The 23,293-nt window shown below is 38.7% G+C and overlaps 1 protein-coding gene across 1 annotated transcript in view; it reads left to right on the forward strand.

Moving 5' to 3' along the window:
- Window positions 1–23,293, forward strand: part of LOC125240318 (DENN domain-containing protein 2B-like) — an 83,337-nt gene that overhangs the window by 24,365 nt on the left and 35,679 nt on the right. The window contains exon 2 of the mRNA XM_048148200.1: window positions 11,053–11,316. Coding sequence (XP_048004157.1) covers window positions 11,053–11,316 — 264 coding nt within the window. The remainder of the gene's footprint in view (window positions 1–11,052; window positions 11,317–23,293) is intronic.

Here is a 23,293-nt window from a genome sequence, read left to right on the forward strand (position 1 = left end):
CCCCCTCTATTTTTATAACTACGGGGTATAAAATTCTAAAAAAAATAGAGGTGATGCATGCTAATTAACTCTTTCAACGATTTTTGGTTTGATCAAAGTATCTCTTATAGTTTTTGAGATAGGTTGATTTAACTGTAATTTTTGAGAAAAATACGGAAAACTACGGAACCCTACACTGAGCGTGGTCCGACACGCTCTTGGCCGGTTTTTAACCCTCGACGCAAAAACGACGGGGTGTTATAAGTTTGACGTGTCTGTCTGTCTGTCTGTCTGTCTGTTTGTCTGTCTGTGTGTGTGTCTATCTGTGGCATCGTAGCTCCCGAACGGATGAACCGATTTAGGTTTAGTTTTTTTGTCTGAAAGCTGAGTTAGTCTGTGTTCTTAGCCATGTTTCATGAAAATCGGTCTACTATGTCGCGGTCGGGTGTTTTTTCAAAATTTTAATTTTGTGGTAAGGTTATTTAAATTCCGTAAAGGCTCAGCCACGACATTGGTCTAAGCGCGACAGCGGTGAGCGCCGGCCATACATTGGGGCGAGACACAGCGATGGGACTTTTTATTCGCACGTATGACTGCCGCTCACCGCTGTCGCGCTTAGACCAATGTCGTGGCACTCGTGGTTGGGCCGTAAGGCCGTCTTTGTTTACCAGCTCTAGCAAACTAACCTACTAAGATAGCATCCTGGTAACAATGGCTCGGTCAGATATAGAGATATGATTGTTATATCTCGAATACATAACTAAGTATTCTAATACTACATAGAGACATGCCCGTAATAGGCAAAGTAGGTAAGTCCATACTAATATTATAAATGGAAAAGTGTGTGTTTGTTTGTCCGTCTTTCACGGCAAAACGGAGCGTCGAATTGACGTGATTTTTTAAGTGGACATAGTCAAAGGGATGGAGAGTGACGTAGGCTACTTTTTGTCTCTTTCTAACGCGAGCGAAGCCGCGGGCAAAAGCTAGTGCTACATAAATGCCACATATGCAAAACTCTTCTCCAAAGGAAAGCCGCGTTTCACGTTTCTCTTATTAAGGAACTAGCTTTTGCCTGCGGTTTCGCTCGCGTTAGAAAGAGACAATAAGTAGCCTATGTCACTTTCCATCCCTTCAACTATCTCCACTTAAAAAATCACGTCAATACGTCGCTCCGTTTTGTCGTGAAAGACGGACAAACAAACAGACACACACACTTTCCAATTTATAATATTAGTATGGATTAGTATGGATACAAACGTGTATGTACGTATGTCCGTTTATAGCTTCCCGGAGCGTAATAGCGGGAGAAAGTGAGGTGACGGGTTCGATTTCCGGCGGAACCCGTTCTCGAGCCGTGCCATAATCTGTAACTAGTAAAACATGTCCGAATTGGCGTTTAATTTACTATAGATAATTAATGGAATGAATGATTAAAATTTAGAAAAATAAAACCCCCGACCACGACATAGTAGACCGATTTTCATCAAACATGGCTAAGAACAATCCCGACTAACTCAGCTTTCAGAAAAAAAAACTAAATCTAAATCGGTACATCCGTTCGGGAGCTACGATGCCACAGAGAAACACACACACAGACAGACACGTCAAACTTATAACACCCCGTTTGCGTCGTGTCGGGGGTTGAAAAGTAGATTAGAGCACCTATGTAGCACTCATGAAATATTCACATCATAACCTAATCTCATATCGCATCTCAAAGTTATGTAATAAAACCGGTCAAGTGCGAGTCGGACTCGCCTACCGAGGGTTCCGTACAAACTTTCAAACTCTCCAGTTAAAATAATCTCATGTTTTCACATAACTCTAACAACTTGACTAGAAGACAAAAGTATAGGTACTAATGAGTATTATTGTGTATAGCGCCATCTCTCGGTGAATTCGCTAACTAATTTGCGCGACCATAGTATGTTGGTTTTTCAGGGATTATTCTTTATAATACCGATTAACCGATTTAAACAATTTTTACTTTATTAGAAAGAAGATGATTTACGTAACATCTCGTATTAATTTGAAGTACTATATACATCCGCAAAGGTGAGTAAATTAAAAGTAAAAATCTGAAAAGTTTTTTGTGAATTATAAAAAAAGTTTTCAAGATACAAACACGATTATATTTTTCCTGTAATATTTAGCATAAAACCAATGTTTCCTAAAATTTTCATAATTTTTCTTTGGTAAACTTCGAAGATAAGGGCGGGGGAACGGTATTTTTTTTTTACATTTTCCTTCAAAATTCTTTTTTTTTCCACAACAAAAAAATTATAAAAAATAGTTTATGTACGTTCAATTTGAGCTCTTTCTAACGATACCCCACTTGACCTAGTAACTTGAAATTTACAGTTTGCCCCCATTTTATTTTGGTCATTTTCTACAATTAAAATTAATAAATTTAAAAAAGTTATACCTTCTATTTGTAGAGGTTCACAATGTTCACAACTATTCCAAATTTCAAGTTGATAGCACTAGTAGTTCTCGAGATATTTAGGAATGTGACAGACGGACAGAGTCGCACCATAAGGGTTCCTGTTGTACCTTTTTGGTACGGAACCCTAATAAGATACACCGAGATTCGGCCCAGTTGTATATGTAAATACACAGCTATAAAGTATCATATCACGGTGTGTTTATTTTTAAACTCGTTTATCTATGTCACGTTGCAAACGACCACACGACCCAGGTCCCAGACAATATACTTATTAGACATGCGCGCCGCCGCGGCGCGCCGCCGCTGAAAGGAGCCAGCGCGCCGCCGCCGCCGCCGATAGTTTGAATTTCGCGCCGAAATAGAGAACCATACGAAATTAATTATATTAAAATCCATTGAATGTAAACAAACGAATGAAACGCGCGTACCCCGTGTCCCTTTAGTTTCATTATAGTATTTTATGCAATTAACCGTTGCTTATGAGAGGTCAAAAATGGAGAGTGCTGTGGAACAATTTGAGACGGTAGTATACAAAAAGCTCTTCCTAATATCCCCATTGTATAAACGCTCTCTTTGAATGTTCTACACATTCCAACGGCGCTGCGAAGGCTGACAGGTTCTAATCTAAGCCGTCAATAAATTTGCTGACAAACTGAACTGCTCGCCGCCGTTGGATGGAGTCAAGCGGAAGGAACCCAATTCAGCTTCATGTTTCACATTACTTCGAAACTGGATATGGTTCGTAATATCAGCACTAAGTAACTATATTTTTGGTTAGAGATGGTAAAAGGGATGCCCTGAAACTTTGGCGCCGTGACAAATGGTGTTTTGTTAGTAGAAAACACACTAACTATACTTTGTTTGAACTGGGCTAGGTTAAGATTACCCAATTCTTAGATCAAAAACGTCTCGATCTCAAACACAAAGTTGCATCCTATACTCCGACAACTGCTCAGGGGAGGCATTTTTGCACTACCTGTATAACGGCTATCGGTAGTGTTATCATCTGTATAGCAGTGAATATTGTTAGCAGTTAGCACACAATAAATCATTGAATTGCAGAAAGAACAAGGTAAACAGTACGGATCCTTAGGATACGCCAACGTTTATGAGCTTATAGTTCAAGCATGCTTATTCCGACAGTGACGACTGAAATGGTTCGCCTAAACAGAAAGCAGGAACCAATGTGCACAACCCTTTAGGAAGACAGTACGAGGTCAGTTTAAAGAGAAGAGCCTTACGCCAAACCCTATAAAAGGCCTTTGTGATATCCAGGCTAACAGCCAGTGCACTCTATAGCTGTGGCGCAACGACAAGTAATGTAGACAAAGAGGTCTCCGGCGCCTCAACCATAGCGAAGACCGTAATGCCGGGTGATATTGAGCTGGTGGTCTTCAAGGTACTTAAAACTGTTTTCAAACCAGCAAGCGGACAGCATCATTCCAGATGATAGTTGCAGCATTTGCAGCGACTAAGTAAGAGGTAGGTATTCTGAATAGGCAGTCTACAGCCTACATCGGTTATGATTTATGATGGCTGTACAAGCCAATGGCGGATCGGCATTTTCTGCCGCATCGATCACAAACGTGCCTTGACTCCTGGGGTGGTCCAGCAGCTCTACGGAGACGCTTTTGCTGGAGTTGGTCCAACCAAAGCTCGTCATGCTTTACCATACCCTCCCTCAAGCTACGACGCCACTCCGGTCTCATCTCCGCACGCTCCTCCCAGCTACAAGATGGAATATTGAAGCCATTTATGTCACGTTTGCAGGAGTCCTTGAAACGGAGAAAGGGTCGCCCAACCGGTCTCTTGGCTTTGGCAATCTGTCCGAGCATGACTTCGCGAGGCAATCTGTCAGGGTCCATTCTGTGAACGTGTCCCAGCCAACGAAGTTGTCTCTGTTTCAGCATAGCCGTTATGCTGTTGCATTGGGTCCTTAAAAGAACAGCTTCCGGTAACCCGATCCTTCCAAGTTACTCCTATTATGGTTCGAAGGCAACGCATGTGAAATGCATTTAAGCGACGCTCTTGTTTGGAATAGGTGATCCACGTTTCTGACGCGTACAGCAGGATACTAAGGACGCAGGCTTTGTAAACGTGAACCTTGGTAGAAATGGTAAGCTTGTTATTAGCCCAAACTCGCTTAGAGAGTTTTCCAAAAGTTGTTGCGGCCTTTCCAATGTGGGTATCTATTTCCTTATTGTTGCAGTAGTTTGATGTTGTGGTTGATCCCAGATAACAAAAATTATCAACAGACTGAAGCGTTACTTGATCAAGTGTGATTGCTGGTGGTACATCGGTACCCTGGACCATTATTACAGTTTTCTTGGTGTTCACGCTCATTGAAAAAGCTCGGCCTGCACGACCAAACCTGTTAACCAACTCTTGTAGCTCTTCTTCCGAGTTTGCGACAAGTGCAGCGTCATCAGCATACAGCAGTTCACGGACTAATACATCATACCGCTTCCTAGTTGACTTTAGGAGGTTGATGTTGAATAACTTCCCATCCTTTCTGGTGTGCGGATGGACTCCGACATCGCATTCATCAAAAGCTGCCCTGAGGAGTGCCGAAAAGAAAATACCAAAGAGGGTTGGCGCCAGAACGCAACCTTTTCTTACGCCGCGCCTCATATCAAAAGCCGCCGATGCCTCACCATCGAACATGACGGTCTTTCATATTCTCGTGGAACGCACGTATCAATGACAATAGAGTTGGTGAACACCCAATACGGACAAGAACATCGTAGAGACTCTACTGACCGTATCGAAAGCTTTGTTAAGATCCACGAATGCCATATATAAAGGGACACTGCTGCTGGTACCCATGCCTCTCACTTTTTTTACCCAGTGTCTTAAAAAACGGTTGCATAAATACTATAAATAAGATTTTCATTAATATTTAACACCATGACAGTGATATTTAAAAAGTTGAAAAAAATTCTCACGCCGCCGGCGTTACGCCGCCGCCGACGATTTTTTCGAGGCGCGCCGCCGCCCGATTTTTTCCGAGCGGCGCGCATGTCTAAATTACTTATTATATTGTATCATCAAATCATAAAGTAATAAAATATTGCTTTATCTACACACTTCATAAATCTTGTATGAGTCGTTCAAAAATCAAAGACTACGACTAACATAAAGATAAGCAACTGTGGCTTTACTACTCAGAAGGGTTCATATGATTCATATCATATGCCATGAGGGCCTTTTCATCGAGCGTCGTCGAGCAATTAACTACAAATCGATACACGGGAGCGACTATATTTTGTGTGGTTTTCATAATGTTTTATGTGCAATATGTCGTTTTTATCAGCTTTTCAGAAGATATGGATTGCGCTAGAAGCATACGGACTTGAAAACATTATTAGGCGTGAAGAGATTTGCAATAAACAAGGAAATAGATAAATGATAACCTTCCTTATCGGACAGTTTTCTTATCACTGACACTTGGCCACTGCCATTTGTCTAATCTTAATGTTGGATATGCACTTAGTCCGCCATATACAATTAAGACGACTGATAACATGAACTTCTTTCTTTGGTAATAACCTAACCACAAAAATTATAGTATTTTATGCAACTGGTGGTTAAAAGAGGTCAAAAAAGGCGAGTGGCGTGGGTAACAATTTGAGGCGAAGCCGAAAATTGTTAATAAAGACGCCACGAGCATTTTTTGACTCAGTTAAACACCGTTGCATACAATACTTTTTCTACGACCAAGCACTTACTTTAAAAGAAAATTATAAATTCAATAAATACCTACTTTCAGTCATCTTAGTTATCTAGTGGACCACCTACCATTTCGAATATGCAGTTTGAGTGCAAACATGAAAATAAAACTGTCTATGGTACATGGTTCTTTGAAGCCTGGCCACTACGACGAATCGAGTCGAGTTGAATCGAGTTCTCATACATTTGAATGCGATTCGACGCGTCGCCAATGATCGCAGCAGAAAACGAACGAGTCTCGACTCTGCGAATGCCAGGCTTTATCTGACATTCTAAGGTTGGCAACAATGTACCTATTTCATACAATATTCAAGGACGATTATAAAGGACCAGCAGAGTCCATACTAAATACCGTACCCCGTTGGCAGCCGTAAATCTATGTCACTAGATGTCACTAAGAGTATCATTTGAATAAAAATGTCGTTTTTTTTTAAAATACGTACGCGGTAGTTCAACGGCATTACAAGTGATACAGTGAAAAGTATATAGATGACGCTAGGGGCCCGTGTCATGTTTCAGTCCCTGTTTACAACGCAAACCATCGTTCTTATTTTGAATTATGACAATCATGCAAAAGAGTACCATACTGTCAAATTTTCTATCTCTTTCATTTTGAGCGTGACGTCAGTGATTAGTAATATTACTTTCAATATATTTAAAATTTAGATTTTAATGAGGCCATTTCGAACGGTGTTTATGATAGATATCATGTTGACAATCAATCTCCTGACCGTCTCGCTCATACCAATCCTATCCTATATTTGAACGAGTGCGACCGAAACAGTTGAGTATTATTGAAGATTTTTGAATGTCTAAAATCTTATTGGTACTTAGTTGTCGAAAACCCGCTTTTTCCATAAAGTGTTGGCGCGACGTCAAGTGGGTGATAGGCGTACGAGCAAGTACGCGTTGGATGGTCGACTACTATGCGCAGCGGTTTTTACGCGTACTTACGGTGACACAAAATCGAAAAAGGTCGTCGAGCCATAAGTACGCATACCTGCTCGTATCGTACGTTTATCACCCACTTCAGACTGCGTTTCGATCGGCGTTTAGCGTCAATGATTATCAGCTCGGCTTCATGGCTTTACGAACCTTAGCTCGGACCATCGAATATGGAACTTATAAACTTCTTTATACACAAGGGTATAAAGAAGTTTATAACCAGGTGCTCCATGACACCATTGCACCAATCTGTCGCCAGCACCGCTACACTTCAACGGCCAAGTCACACAACATCCATACTAATATTATAAATGGGAAAGTGTGTGTGTCTGTTTGTTTGTCCATCTTTCACGGCAAAACGGAGCGACGTATTGACGTGATTTTTTAAGTGGAGATAGTTGACTGGATGGAAAGTGACATAGGCTACTTTTTGTCTCTTTTTATATCCCCCCACTTCCTTAGAATGGAGGATGGAAGTTTGTGGAGAGATTTTCGAATTTAACGCGAGCGAAGCCGCGGGCAAAGGCTAGTTAACTATAATAATAAAGAAATCGCAGTAGGGAACTTTATGTAGATTTCATTACTTTTTAGAGATAAACAAGCAGCTTCATCGAGACGGCTATTTTTTACAGAATGTTTTTGGTGGGATATACATAGGCATAGGTATATAACACTAACAAGGTATCTATTGTCTTAGTCCGTTTTCACATTATCCGATCCGATATCGGATGTCGGAAGGATTTAAATGGAAAAAATCCAAGATAGCGCCTGTAATGTATGGGGTATCAGTCCTACATCCGATATCGGATCGGATAATGTGAAAACGCATTTAGTCTCATTAATTATTACTTATATCAGAGTTTCACTAATTATTTCCTTTTATTCATTTATTATCTTAGTTTAGGTTTATACAAGTACCAATCGAGTATAGTATACGAGTAGAAAATATATTACCAAAACAATACAAACTATCATTAATTTATTATAAAAACGTAATCCAAAGTGCCACATCTGGCGGCCTAACTATCGGCGTTGTGTCCAAGACGAAGCCTGACCGACGAAGCTAGCAAGTCTCTCTACATGTTAGCTGAAATACTGTCAAACCATTCACTGTGATTACTCAGATTATTATAAGCAAAATGATCTTCGAATGAACTTTCTGGACAATTGAGATGCATGGGCGCAGTCGAAACCAGCTCGCCCCTTCAGCCGTGTCCCGTTGAAAATCGGAAAGATTCTTTTCCTTAGCACATTAAATTTAATGTTTACAAATTGGATTCGCCTTCTGTCACCTAAACTGGTAATTTTATGTATGAGGTCATTGGTCATACAATTATTAATTTATACAGTTATTAATTCTGTATCTCTACTCGCATTGCTGCTGCGATTCTAAAATATTTAATATCCATATATTATGAATATTCAATAAATCATACAATGACATTTGTGATGTGACATGGATGTCAGATGTCACTGGATGTCACATCTGTTGGCACAATGATTGCGTTTTGTTGAACGTATTTGAGCTCAACATATAGGTTTATTATCACTAAGTATATTATATTAATGAACAACGAAACGGATGTGACATTTTCCTAGTCCACCAACGTCATCTAGTCATTTTATTTGGCAATAGTTAGACAACATGCGAACAAACTTAGCCAGCGAAGCGATCACAACTACGTCGAGGCCGACCAAAAAATATAATTTGTAAAAATTATGTTTTGAGCCAATATTTTGATATTAAAATAAAGTTTTTTGATAGTTATTCATAGTATAATATAAAAACAAGTAAACATATGTGTGAAAATATGTTTTTTTCCACTCCCGGGTTACGAAACAACGCCATCTAGTTTTAAAGCAAAAACTAAGCTTTTTTCAGGGGTACGCTTTTTTGTATGGGCTATATCAGTCTAGTATTAAATGGTCCTTGCAATATTTTAATTTTCTACGATGAAGTGATTGGTTTGTTAAGTTGGTAGCAATGTATTTACTAAACTGTAAAACAGCTATATCGTGCGACTGCTACTAAATGTTTTCAGGGTATAGACTAGATAGACTTGTCCTGACATCTTTTATGTAGGGTTTTAAAGATCTATGCACGACCTTGTAACTCACGAATAACAGTACGGGAGTAGAAAAAAATTTTTAAAAACCCCTAACATAGTGGACCGATTTTCATGAAACATGGCTAAGAACACCCCCGACCCGATTAACTCAACCCTTACCCTTACCCTTACCCTTACCCTTGTTGCCTTAGCGTAACGCTTAATAGGGCAGCGGTCTCAAAAATCCTTCAAAAGTCCTTCTGATATTTTTCTTGTAGACAATTTTTGGGACTATAGAATGATAATGAAGCTTGAATTAAGGATTTTTCCCCTCACAAGCTCAAAAATATGTGTTTTATCCTGTAATGTCAGCGGGTAAAAACGCATTTTATCCACTAGTGGATAAAGTAATTTGACCTTGAATATAGTAAAATTTTCTGCTTTAAAATTTTTAAAAGTGGGTGAATCTAGTAATGAAGATAATTTACCACCTGTGTCAGTATTAGAAGCAGTGATAAAGGCGTCTTTTTGTTGCGTTATACTTTCCCCGCTATAGTGAGGGGAAAAGTTTTGTGTTACACACGGGTGCAAATGTGTTTTACTTATCGTGTGTTGAAAAACTCGCCAAGTTCAGTTTGCTTGTTTTCAATTCTCCACTCGCCGTTAATAGTTATTTGTTATACAAGGGGGCAAAGTTGTATTTTAACGCCGAGTGTGGAATTGAAAAACGAGCAAGTGAAAGGATTCTATAGTTGAACCACGAGCGAAGCGAGTGGTTCGAGAATAGAATCCTGAACTTGCGAGTTTTTTAACACACGAGAAGTAAAATACATTTGCACCCGAGTGTAACACAAAACTTTTCCCTTCACTATAGCGAGGAAACTAAAACGCAAAAAGTTCGTTTATCACTGCTTCCACTAGTTTCACAGGTGGTAAATCATCTTCATTACTAGATTCACCTACTTTTATCAATTTTAAACCAGTTAATAAGACTTTATTCAAGGTCAAATTACTTTACCCACTAGTGGATAAAATGCGTTTTTACCCGCTGGTATTAAAGGACAAAACACGTGTTTCCGAGCTAGTGAAGGGAAAAATACTTTACACCCTTGTATAACAAATAACTATTTTGATGTCCCTTAAAGGTGTAAAGCATGTTTTATAGTCTTTGTCCTGTAATATCGTTCTAAATATTATACAAACAACGCCATCAACATGTATTAGTACACACGCTAGATCAATAACATCCGCCTACTATACTTTCGCCCTCCCACGCAACAGTTACGCTTCACAATAGATCACTTTCGCTATACTAACGTGCTGTTACGATACGATGTTGATTATTACTTATTAAGATTTATTGAAAAAATTTAAACACTAGCTGCGCTTGAGTTTCTTTGTCAATTATGTCAATGGTACGTGATGATTCTTTAACAGTCATTGCAAAAAAAAAACATTGCTTTGAGCCACAACAATTATAGGACCCGATACTCGACTACAATTGCAGACTTTTCGGACGAATCAACAATATACTCCAAGATCCCGACAGTCGGGTAGGTAAACGATAGCCCTTTAGGTGACATCCCTTCTATCAAAAAGAGTGCTCGATTTAAAAAAAAAATTGAAACAGGTAAAGCATTTAACTACAATCTCATCAGCGATGGACAATATCGATGCAGTCTAGGATGGAGCAAATTAAAACATGTAATATCTTGACGACCGGTCTGGCCTAGCGGGGTGCCTGCTAAGCCGCGGTCCCGGGTTCGAATCCCGATAAGGGCATTTATTTGTGCTGAGCACAGATATTTGTTCCTGAGTCATGGATGTTTTCTATGTATATAAGTATTCAATTCATTAAATAGCAGTTTTATATTTGTTTTTCAACCAATCTATTCTCAATTCCAGGAAATAATCTACGACACGCCGCACCACTCACGCCCTCACACCCCCGAACTAACGGACTTCCAGAAACTTCGGGAGAGCTTCGAAAAACCGGCCTTGAAACCTAAACCGATACTAAAACCGAAGAGTTCAGAGAACATTTGTGAGTCTGGACAGCAGAAGAGGTTTAAAAAGTACGCTACGGAACGCAAGAGTAGACGGTTGGATGGCAGTGAATTGAGGTTTGGGAAGGAGAGAAGTGTGCAGTTGGATGTGGATAGACAAAACGTGAGTATACTATTTTTTCTTAGCCTATAGGAGTGTCCCACTGCTAGGCAAAGGCCTCTCCCCTGGCTCCATAATTCCCGATTCTCTGATACTTCACCATCTTACCCCGCCCACGCTTCTTCGTCGGCATCCATTTGGTGGCTAATGTGGCTATGTTAGCCTACCTATCCGGATGCATGCGATAGACGTGGCCGGCACAGTCTCAGTCCCATTTAACCCTGAAGGGTTAAATGGGACTGAGACCTTTAAACGCGAAACATAAGCCATAGAAAACTCTAAAATTCGCGTTTCTCTGAAAAGCCCCTCATAACAAATTTCAGTGTAATAGTTAGAGCGGTTTCTGAGATCGCCGCCGGTATATACTCGTATGCAAATAATGTAAATAAATATACAAGAATTTCTCGTTTAAAGATACATATAAGATTTTTACCGGCGAGCGAGGCTATCAATATCATTACCAACTTAATGTAGGAAAAATTAAAATTTTGAAAAAAAACCCCGACCGCGACAAAGTAGACCGATTTTTATGAAACATGGCTAAGAACACTCCCGACTAACTCAGCTTTCAGACAAAAAAAAATCTAAATCGGTTCATCCGTTCGGGAGCTACGATGCCACAGACAGACACACACACAGACAGACAGACACGTCAAACTTATAACACACCGTCATTTTTGCGTCGGGGGTTAAAAAAAGTAACCAGTATTTTGTTTTAAATCATCATCGTTTCTCGCAGTTTTAGAAAGAAGTTGGTAATGACTAAATCATCATTAACCGAAAAGGTTAAAGTTATAATGACTATATCAAAAGGTTAATGATACAGAAAGCGGCACGAAATGATTTGTCTAGTTATTACCATTATTATTTGAATAGCGAAACTGTGACGAGATGTATCACGTATGTATGTAAATATACACAAAAACTTGATAATTATAGGAAAACGCTTATTTGAAAACAATTTGAGTTGATATTAAACAATAATAACCACAAAATTAAAATTTTGAAAAAACTCCCGACCGCGATCTAGTGGACCGATTTTTATGAAACATGGCTAAGAACACTCCCGACTAACACAGCTTTCAGCTGGACGGACGGACGGACGGACGGACGGACAGACAGACAGACGGACAGACAGACAGACAGACGGACAGACAGACAGATACGTCAAACTTATAACACCCCGTCGTTTTTGCGTCGGGGGTTAAAAATAGCTATCCTACCACAAATTTAAAATGTTGAAAAAACCCAAACACTCCCGGCTAACTCAGCTTTCAAACAAGAAACTAAATCTAAATCGGTTCATCCGTTCGGGAGCTACGATGCCACAGACAGACACACCCACACAGACAGAAACGTCAAACTTATAACACCCCGTCGTTTTTGCGTCGGGGGTTAAAAAGGCTTAAAATATTTACACACTACATTAATAGATGTATGTATACTAAATTAAGTATATCATGTATTGTAATAAATTGATAATAATAAAATTCTTTAGTACGTAAATACACATCAAAAGATATTGAAAATATAACCTAGGTATACGTATTTCTGCATTAACATAGCAAAAATATGCTTATGCTCAAAGCAAACGGAACTTTAAGAACATCACATTTTTAGCAGTTACATATTATTCCATAATTTAAAGTACGAAAGTTTCATAATTTTCAACAAATCTTTTGATTTTAAAAACTAGCTACTTTAATTTTTTGATTCAAGATAACCGTTATCGTAGCTATAGATATAGCGACGAACGGCTCAAAAAACTCTAAAATTTCATCAAAATCGGTTCGTGCGTTTTTACTCTTCAAAACATTAAGTACGATTTACGGAATACAAACGTTAGCGACTTCTAACCAACGTTCAGCGCCATCTCTTGAACTCTTCGAAAACGAATGTAATTAGGTACGTACTTTTGATATGTAAATTAGGGAAACTGTAGGTTTATTTTCTGTAGATTTATTTTATTTTCTGTAGATTTCTGTAGAAATGTGTGATGGTAATACAAATATAATAACTTAACCACAAAATTAAAATTTTGAAAAAACCCCCGACCGCGACATAGTAGACCGATTTTTATGAAACATGGCTAAGAACACTCCCGACTAATTCAGTCTTCAAAGAAAAATACTAAACCTAAAGCGGTTCATCAGTTCGGGAGCTACGATGCCACAAACAGACACACACGGACAGACAGACAACTTATAACAACCCGTCGTTCTTGCAGCGGGGGTTAAAAACATTATCCATACTAATATTATAAATGGGAAAGTGTGTGTGTCTGTTTGTTTGTCCGTCTTTCACGGCAAAACGGAGAGACGAATTGTCGTGATTTTTTAAGGGGAGATAGTTGAAGGGATGGAGAGTGACATAGGCTACTTTTTAGGGTTCCGTAGTCAACTAGGAACCCTTATAGTTTCGCCATGTCTGTCTGTCCGTCCGTCCGTCCGTCCGTCCGCGGATAATCTCAGTAATCGTAAGCACTAGAAAGCTGAAATTTGGTACCAATATGTATATCAATCACGCCAATAAAGTGCAAAAATAAAAAATGGAAAAAAATGTTTTATTAGGGTACCCCCCTACATGTAAAGTGGGGGCTGATATTTTTTTTCATTCCAACCCCAACGTGTGATATATTGTTGGATAGGTATTTAAAAATGAATAAGGGTTTACTAAGATCGTTTTTTTATAATATTAATATTTTCGGAAATAATCGCTCCTAAATGAAAAAAAAGTGCGCCCCCCCCCCTCTAACTTTTGAACCATATGTTTAAAAAATATGAAAAAAATCACAAAAGTAGAACTTTATAAAAACTTTCTAGGAAAATTGTTTTGAACTTGATAGGTTCAGTAGTCTTTGAGAATAATACGAAAAACTACGGAACCCTACACTGAGCGTGGCCCGACACGCTCTTGGCCGGTTTTTGTCTCTTTCTAACGCGAGCGAAGCTGCGGGTAAAAGCTAGTATTTTCATAATTAGAAATTCCTACTAATATTTTTGATGCGATGAGTTTTTTAAACTGAAATTACTATCATTACAGATACCTCTTGTTCAGAGAAGAAAAATATACAAACCGAATAATCATGGGAGCCGCGAGAGAACCTACTAAATCTAGTTTTTTCAATATTCTTACTATTTACAGTCATCTAAGCCATTAAAATAACATTGATTATGCTGTGAGAACTAAAATAACTGTGCATACTAGCGACATCTATTGTCGAATAGCGAGACTAAGTATAGAAAGTTGCAAACTTATTACAGTGGCGCTACTGTCTATGTGCAAACGTTGAGTGAGTACGGTGATACCAGGGGCGGCTCACTCCGCGATTCTATCGCCGCGCTACAAGTACATCCTGGCGGCCGCGAGTTCGCGGCCTACTCAGGGGTGGCGCGCGTTCTCACGGAATGCACGTTCGCACTTTCTATTGTTACTTTACGTCGTGAGTTTTTTTAAGGTTCATATGCGATGTCCGCGTGTCGAATGGCTAATAATACTTAGTTAAATAGACATCATGAATAAAATAAATACCATAGGACATTCTTACACAGATCTACTACTAATTAAGTCCCACGAAAAAGTTCAATAAGGCTTGTAATGTTGGAACTGGAACAAAAATATATAAATACAGTATATATACTTAGAAAGTACCCAAGACTTGAATATAATAGTATAACATTTTATGTGAGTATTAATTCGTTTTAATCCATAGGTAACCCTATCGCCGGACGCCGCGCACGTGCGGCTCGTTTCTTTGTAAGAATTTTGTAGGTATTTAAAAAGGCGGCATTTCGTAAACATCAAAGCAGTGAGCCTTCTGTACTTGTACTATTATATATTCTGTGGTGATACGTTAGTTCCTTATTTTGTCGCCGTTAGGGATAAAGTTGTAAATTTGTTTCTTAATATGTCATAGATGGCGTTAGTAGTACATGTTTTATGATATTTCAAAAACAACTAAAGAAAGTTTATAATTGTAATGCAATGATTTTATGATACGTGTAGATATTAATAGTGAAATACGATTTATATATAACTCAAACCGAAAATATAAAACATAAAGTATATCTTCCGCTTCAGTGTATTACCGTAGGTGGTTTATGCTAGAATTTCTTCTTCTTTATCAACGTTATAAATCTTTATTTACTTGAACATATTTACATAATTATATTAATTTTATAAGAAACTAAGACTAAACTTAAAAGCTAGCTAATGTCTAAAATAGGCCCTTGTGGCATTGTACCAAGGATACTGGCGATATTTCCTCGCTGTATCGCAATGCTGATACGTTGTGCGAGGAAGTCGCCAGCTCTTCGGTCACCAGTTACCTCAACCAGACTCTTCGCGATTTCTGTGAACAACTTGTTCGCGCTGGGACGAAAACGACTTCGTGTTATAAGTTTGACGTGTCTGTCTGTGTGTGTGTCTGTCTGTTTGTCTACCAGTGGCGGAGCGTCGATACAACTCGATTCCCAACGGGTTCCCTAAAATTCTCTAGTATCTGTAGAAGTCCATACAAAACAGATGCCAGAAACCCCTCCGGCTTTACCAACGAAAATTTTCACGCCCCGCCACTGTTGTCTACTAATATTATAAATGGGAAAGTGTGCGTGTCTGTTTGTTTGTCCGTCTTTCACGGCAAAACGGAGCAACGAATAAACGTGATTTTTTAGGTGGAGATAGTTGTGGAGAGTGACAGGCTACTTTTTATCTCTTTCTGGCGCGAGTCTAACCGCAGGCAAAAGCTAGTAAATAAATAAATGTCAATACTGTCAATATGAAACTGGCGAGATCGACAGAGCAGTTCAGCACAGGATTAACGCAGGATGGATGAAATGGCGACAGGTTACAGGTACAACCTGCGATCCCCGAATGCCTCTCAGGCTGAAGGGGAAAATTTATAAATCAGTTATCTGACCTGTCGTCCTGTATGGTAGTGAGTGCTGGGCCACCAAGACGAATGATGAGAGAAGACTGCATGTGAATGAAATGAGAATGTTGCGATGGATGTGTGGTGTGACAAGACTGGATAGGATTCGGAATGAGTATATAAGAGGAAGCCTGAAAGTAGCGCCAGTGACAGAGAAATTGAGAGGAAGTAGATTAGCATGGTATGGGCATGTAATGCGGAGGGATGAAAGCAATGTTATAAAACGAGTGGTAAATATGAAAGTGGATGGATACAATGGTAGTGGAAGGCCTAAGAAAAGATGGATGGAATGTGTGAACAACGATATGAGAGTGAAAGGTATTAGTATGGAAATGACGGCTGATAGAGAGAAATGGAGGAAGATGATCTGCTGCGCCGACCCCAAATAATGGGAAAAGGGCAAGGGAATGATGATGACTGTCAATATGAAACTGGTGTAAAGCCGAAGCACTCTGACACTGGTGATCAAATATATGAACGAGGCGCGTTCCTAGCACACATTCTAAGCTCGTGACTCGTGTAGGTGAACGCGTACCATGCTTGTGTGAGTGAAATATGACAGGTCGACTGTTCGTGTTTTTGACAGGCGGTAACTGTGAGGTAACCGAGAGGGGGTGGGCGGCACTTTCATCGGGAAGCGGAAGTGGCCATACTGCACGTTAGTACTCTTTATTTATACTGTGGCTGAAGGCTAAAATGTCTTTAAAAATAAACTATTACCGCGATAGAAAAGGGTGCGGCCATAGCGTGCGTCCCGGCGATGTCTTTAGACTAATGCGTTTGGGCGCGGCCTGGGTATACCGCTGAGGTTGGCGGATACAAGTACAAGTGTTTTCTTTATTAATTGCAGTTGTGTCTATTCTTAAAGTTTTTTTTAGAAAACATGAGAGCTATATACCGTATTTTTATTGAATTCCGTTAACTTCCCCATATAGTTCCCCATATAGTACTAAATAAATAAATAAATAAATAGTTAGGTCTATTATAGGAAACAGAATAGCACAGTTAATTTTTTAGGGTTCCGTAGTCAACTAGGAACCCTTATAGTTTCGCCATGTCTGTCTGTCCGTCCGTCCGTCCGTCCGTCCGTCCGTCCGTCCGCGGATAATCTCAGTAACCGTTAGCACTAGAAAGCTGAAATTTGGTACCGATATGTATATCAATCACGCCGACAAAGTGCAAAAATAAAAAGTGGAAAAAAATGTTTCATTAGGGCACCCCCCCTACATGTAAAGTGGGGGCTGATATTTTTTTTCATTCCAACCCCCACGTGTGATATATTGTTGGATAGGTATTTAAAAATGAATAAGGGTTTACTAAGATCGTTTTTTGATAATATTAATATTTTCGGAAATAATCGCTCCTAAAGGAAAAAAAAGTGCGTCCCCCCCTCTAACTTTTGAACCATATGTTTAAAAAATATGAAAAAAATCACAAAAGTAGAACTTTATAAATACTTTCTAGGAAAATTGTTTTGAACTTGATAGGTTCAGTAGTTTTTGAGAAAAATACGGAAAACTACGGATCCCTACACTGAGCGTGGCCCGATACGCTCTTGGCCGGTTTTTTTTAATTCGTAACCTTTTTCTGAAAAATACCATACACCTGCGATAGATGTTACATGTTATAAAAACTATAAAATGATTTGTTTTGTATAGTTTGTAGCTGCGCTCTCTCGGAAGGGTCTCCACGGAAGACCAGCGTCAGGGTCCTCCAGGGTCCCTTGGCATGAAGCTGAGTGGAGACCTTTTCAGTTACGCTTTAATACAATAATATTTATTATGTTAGTGTTATTAGTTAAGTTTAAATTAAGCGTTTTTGAATAAAGTTCTTCTATTCTATTCTATTCAATTGCTGTTAAGAAACGGGCTTTGTGTGTTCGACATCATCGCCTCAAATTGTTACTCACGCCACTCGTCTTTTTTGACCTCACTTAAACGCCAGTTGCATAAAATACTATATTAGATGATAGTTTAAAGGCTATTATGAAAATCATTCGTCGGCCTGCTGTATCGCGGTGAAAAAACATATTCATACATACATACATACATACATACAATCATGCATGAAACTACCTACTCAAGTTTCAGTGCCACTCTTGGCAAATAAGGGGTTGAATAAAATAGTATATTATATAACGGTAACGTTATGAAGGCTATAAAAGTTGAGTACCGCGGTTAGGTCACGAGGCTTGCCGAGTGGCCTAAGTAAGGTACGAGACTTTTATAGCCTTCATAATGTTACGATTGTATACTATACTTTTTCTACGACAGCCAAATACATACCTATTCGAGAATAATAAAATGGGTTGCTTACCTACTTCATATAATGAATGGGAATATTTGTGTGGATCTTAACTATTATATTCTGTCCACAATGTTGATGGCGAGAACTTGTTGCACAATTCTTCAAAATATGCCAACAACAGAGAAAGTTGAAACATATTTTTGCAATTTCCATTGCAAAACAATCATAATTCATAACATTTTTGGTACGCTTTATCGACTTTTCAGGTAACAAATTGTCAGTCTCTTTGAGCGCCATAGCCTTGATTTCTTCGGAAGTATATTGTTCACCAGAATCACTCATAATTACTTAAGTTTTTGCACAATAACGTCGAATTAAAACAAACTACACAACACCGAAATAGTTCAAATACTTCCGTCAAAAGTTTACAAATGTCAAACATACCATAGACAAGAGAAATAGAAAATAAGCCGGTTTTCAATTACGAAAAATGTGGTTGCGTTCAAGAATATTTAAATGTAGAATGGAACATTATTGGATAAACTTATGATTTTTACCTTTGTTTTGCAATATCTAATATGTAAAACGCATTTCAGTTTATTTTTTCATCTTGATTTAAATTATGAACCTAAATATTTTATTATTTATTAAAAGTTACTTATTACTGCAAATGAAAACATACCTGATAAATGGAAGTTGTGCTTTTAAAAAAAAATTAACAGAACTCCTATATTCATATGAATACTGCTCAGCAGTTATCATATGAACCTATAGACAAATAGACTTTCTTATCGTTACTCAAATGAACTTAATTTGGATACCGCTGACAATAATCTAATTGACCGATTGAAGTGCTGGAGTAGAAAAACGATATTGTGACATTGCAGTGACAGGTTGCCAGCCTCTCGCCGACGCCACAATGTAACCCATATCCCACAGTCGACTTCTATGACACCCACGGTAAGAAAGGGGGTGGTGAAACACATTCAATTCTTGAATTACGTAGGGAATTTCCTGTACACTTACTTGAGTATTTTTAACCCCCGACGCAAAAACGAAGGGGTGTTATAAGTTTGACGTGTCTGTCTGTCTGTCTGTCTGTCCGTCTGTCTGCCTGTTTTTCTGTCTGTGTGTGTGTCTGTCTGTGGCATCGTAGCTCCCGAACGGATGAACCGATTTTGATTTTGTTTTTTTTGTCTGAAAGCTGAGTTAGTCGGGAGTGTTCTTAGCCATGTTTCATGAAAATCGGTTCACAATGTCGCGGTCGGGGGTTTTTTCAAAATTTTAATTTTGTGGTTAGGTTATTAGATGCAATGAAATAATTGGTATTTACAGTAATTAATGTAAATGTGATGAATGGTTTTCATGCAAATGTATACGTACATCAGAACAATAACAAAACTTACGTAACGTCGGTACTTATATAATTAAATTCAATATATTCTTCGCACGAACACGCTCAAAATATGATTCAAAATGGCATCGGTAGGTATGTATTCATGGTATAATCGGACAAAAAAAACTGTATAAATACATCACAAAACTTTTCACACGCGATTGCTGTATCACGCGCGACAGAGCGTGTGTGTAAAGGCGGCTATTAGTCCTATAATGCCTATAATATAACCTAACCACAAAATTAAAATTTTGAAAAAACCCCCGACCGCGACGTAGTGAACCGATTTTTAACCCCCGACGCAAAAACGAAGGGGTGTTATAAGTTTGACGTGTCTGTCTGTGTGTATGTCTATCTGTCTGTCTGTCTGTTTGTCTGTCTGTGTGTGTGTCTGTCTGTGGCATCGTAGCTCTCGAACGGATGAACCGATTTTGATTTAGTTTTTTTTTGTCTGAAAGCTGAGTTAGTCGGGAGTGTTCTTAGCCATGTTTCATGAAAATCGGTCCACTAGGTCGCGGTCGGGGGTTTTTTCAAAATTTTAATTTTGTGGTTATCATAAAACATGGCTAAGAACACTCCCGACTAACTCAGCTTTCAAACAAAAAAAAAACTAAATCGAAATCGGTTCATCCATTCGGGAGCTACGATGCCACAGACAGACACACACACACACACACACAGACAGACACGTCAAACTTATAACACCCCGTCGTTTTAGCGTCGGGGGTTAAAAAGTTGTTCATTGTGACATGACTCACATGACCTCAGAAGTCATTACTCAAAGTTTGCCTAGACAAAATCAGCCTGTATACCAGTTACCATTTAATAAACAATTCATTTTTAACCGACTTCAAAAAAGGAGGAGGTTCTCAATTCGACTGAATGTTTTTTTTTTTTTTTTAATTTTTTTTTGTATGTATGTTACTCGATATCTCCGAGAATCGTAGACCGATTTTCAAAATTTTTTTTTTGATCGAACGGGTATAACCCCGAGATGGTCCCATTGGCACCAAGTCGTGGTCTGATGATGGGATCTTGGAGAAATCGAGGGAACTCTTCAAATGTTATAGGCACATGTAATGTTTTTTGTGTATTTTTCAAAGGTGCACCAGTATTTGCGCCTGATGGTAATAATTTTATGTGGCTGAGCTGATGATGGAAGGTCAACTCCTCAATGGTTAGGAGTTAAAGGAACAATTCTTTCACTACTGTACATATATTCGGACTGATACATATAATATCACTAGGAACCACTAAAAATCAACAAATAAATTAACTTTTTAACAAAAAATAAAACCGCCTTAAAAAAAAAGCGTGTTACAAAACACGGAGAAACTAAAAAGCCAAAAATAATAAACCTTCGAATTCAGATTTCTTATCGGATTGCAATAATCTAAACATCCAAATTATAAACAAATCAATTATTTTTGGAGTCGGGACCAGCCTGCGTATGGTTGGGTAGGGCAAACAGGAAATAGCAAGGCGACAAACAGGTCTGGTACCGACTACAAAAATAATTGATTTGTTTATAATTTGGATGTTTAGATTATTGCAATCCGATAAGAAATCTGAATTCGAAGGTTTATTATTTTTGGCTTTTTAGTTTCTCCGTGTTTTGTAACACGCTTTTTTTTTAAGGCGGTTTTATTTTTTGTTAAAAAGTTAATTTTGTTAAACGCTAATGGCACATTCTCCGTCAGGCTAATCGCGTGCAAAAGTGTCCAACACAGGTACCTTCAGCGTCGACTGTACAGTCATTGAGAACAGTGGTTATCTGTGAGTCACGAACGGAACGAAACGTGAGCGCGCCGGGCTTACATGGCGTTACCTGATTGTTCAACACACACAAATAGCTTCAGTCAACCGTGAGCTAAACTTATGGGTTAACACTTTAGCGACCAAGAACCCGCCTGGTGGGCACTCGTGAATAGGGTTGCAAAAAAACGGTTTTTTGTCTAGCTTGAAAAGAAAAACCGTAAAAAAAAACAGTTCTTTTTCTGGAGTATGTTTTTTTTCTAAAGGTCGAAATCACAAAATTTGCAGAACAGTAAATACTTTTATACGGTTTTTTAGACTTTATGTTAACTATTAAACAAATTTAATTTCATGGCTTTAATTTCTAGTTTTATAAAACTAACATTTACACAATCTGTTCTGTAGTTAGTAGTTATCGCTATTTACTGCTGACAACACCACCGCCTCTCCACGCTGCATCGGGGATTCCCCAATAAATGTTTGTATACTGAATGTTTATCGAATTAAAATGTACGTTATTGTTACGTTACAAATCACGAAAAACCGTTATTGTCGTATTATTTTTTTATCTGAAAAAAAAAAACCATAAGTATTTAGAAAAAAAACCATGGTGCTTGGTTGTTTTTCATGTTTTCTTTTTTATAATTCTGAAAATTCTGAAAACATTTGTTTTTTTTTTCTATTTGCAACCCTACTCGTGAACTTTGCTCAGATGCCGAAGAACCCGCTGGGCGGGTTCTTGCCATACAAGCGGGCGGTTATAAATTACGACCGATTTCTGACTGATTGCTCCATTTTTAACCCTCGACGCAAAAACGATGAGGTGTTATAAGTTTGACGTGTCTGTCTGTTTGTGTGTGTGTCTGTCAGTGGCATCGTAGCTCCCGAACGGATGAACCGATTTAGATTTAGTTTTTTTTTGTTTGAAGGCTGAGTTAGTCGGGAGTGTTCTTACCCATGTTTCATGAAAATCGGCCCACTATGTCGGGGGTTTTTTCAAAATTTTAATTTTGTTGTTAGGTTATATATCTGTCAACTACAACTATTTTGTAATATCTTCGAACTAGCCCTTATTCTCGCCATGTAAACCACTGTTTATTGCGCAAGGGCGGAACGGCTCAGTTCCCACAATGCAACCGTCAGAGCCACATGACTCAACGTTGTACCGCCAGTTACCGTTAACGATGTCAAGTTAAATGTTACCGTAATATGAGAGTGAAGATGTTTTAATATAGTGAAGTGATATTGAAGTCAGTGAATTAAAAAAAACCGGCCAAGTGCGAGTCGGACTCGCGCACCGAGGGTTCCGTACAAACATTAAAATTATTAAAAAAATATATATTATGTGATGTAACTAAAAATTTATGGTTTTCGTAATTTTTCCTTTATCTATGCTATAAGACGTTGCTTCGTACCAAATTTCAAGATTCTGAGTTCACGGGAAGCACCCTGTAGGTTTTGATTCCCTTGCAAGTGTCGAAAATTTGCGGCATAAACGGCTGTATCTTTTGATTGCGTTGGCTTAGAAGTTTGATTTTTTCACAGCTTCAAGGGACAGTAGACCTGAGTAATTGATATAAATTTCAGCTTCATACCTCCACGCGTTCCTGAGAAAAAGGGTCTTGACAGACGGACGGACGGACAGACGGACA

This window comes from Leguminivora glycinivorella, chromosome 27 (assembly GCF_023078275.1).
Source record: "Leguminivora glycinivorella isolate SPB_JAAS2020 chromosome 27, LegGlyc_1.1, whole genome shotgun sequence".
Lineage (NCBI taxonomy): Eukaryota > Metazoa > Arthropoda > Insecta > Lepidoptera > Tortricidae > Leguminivora > Leguminivora glycinivorella.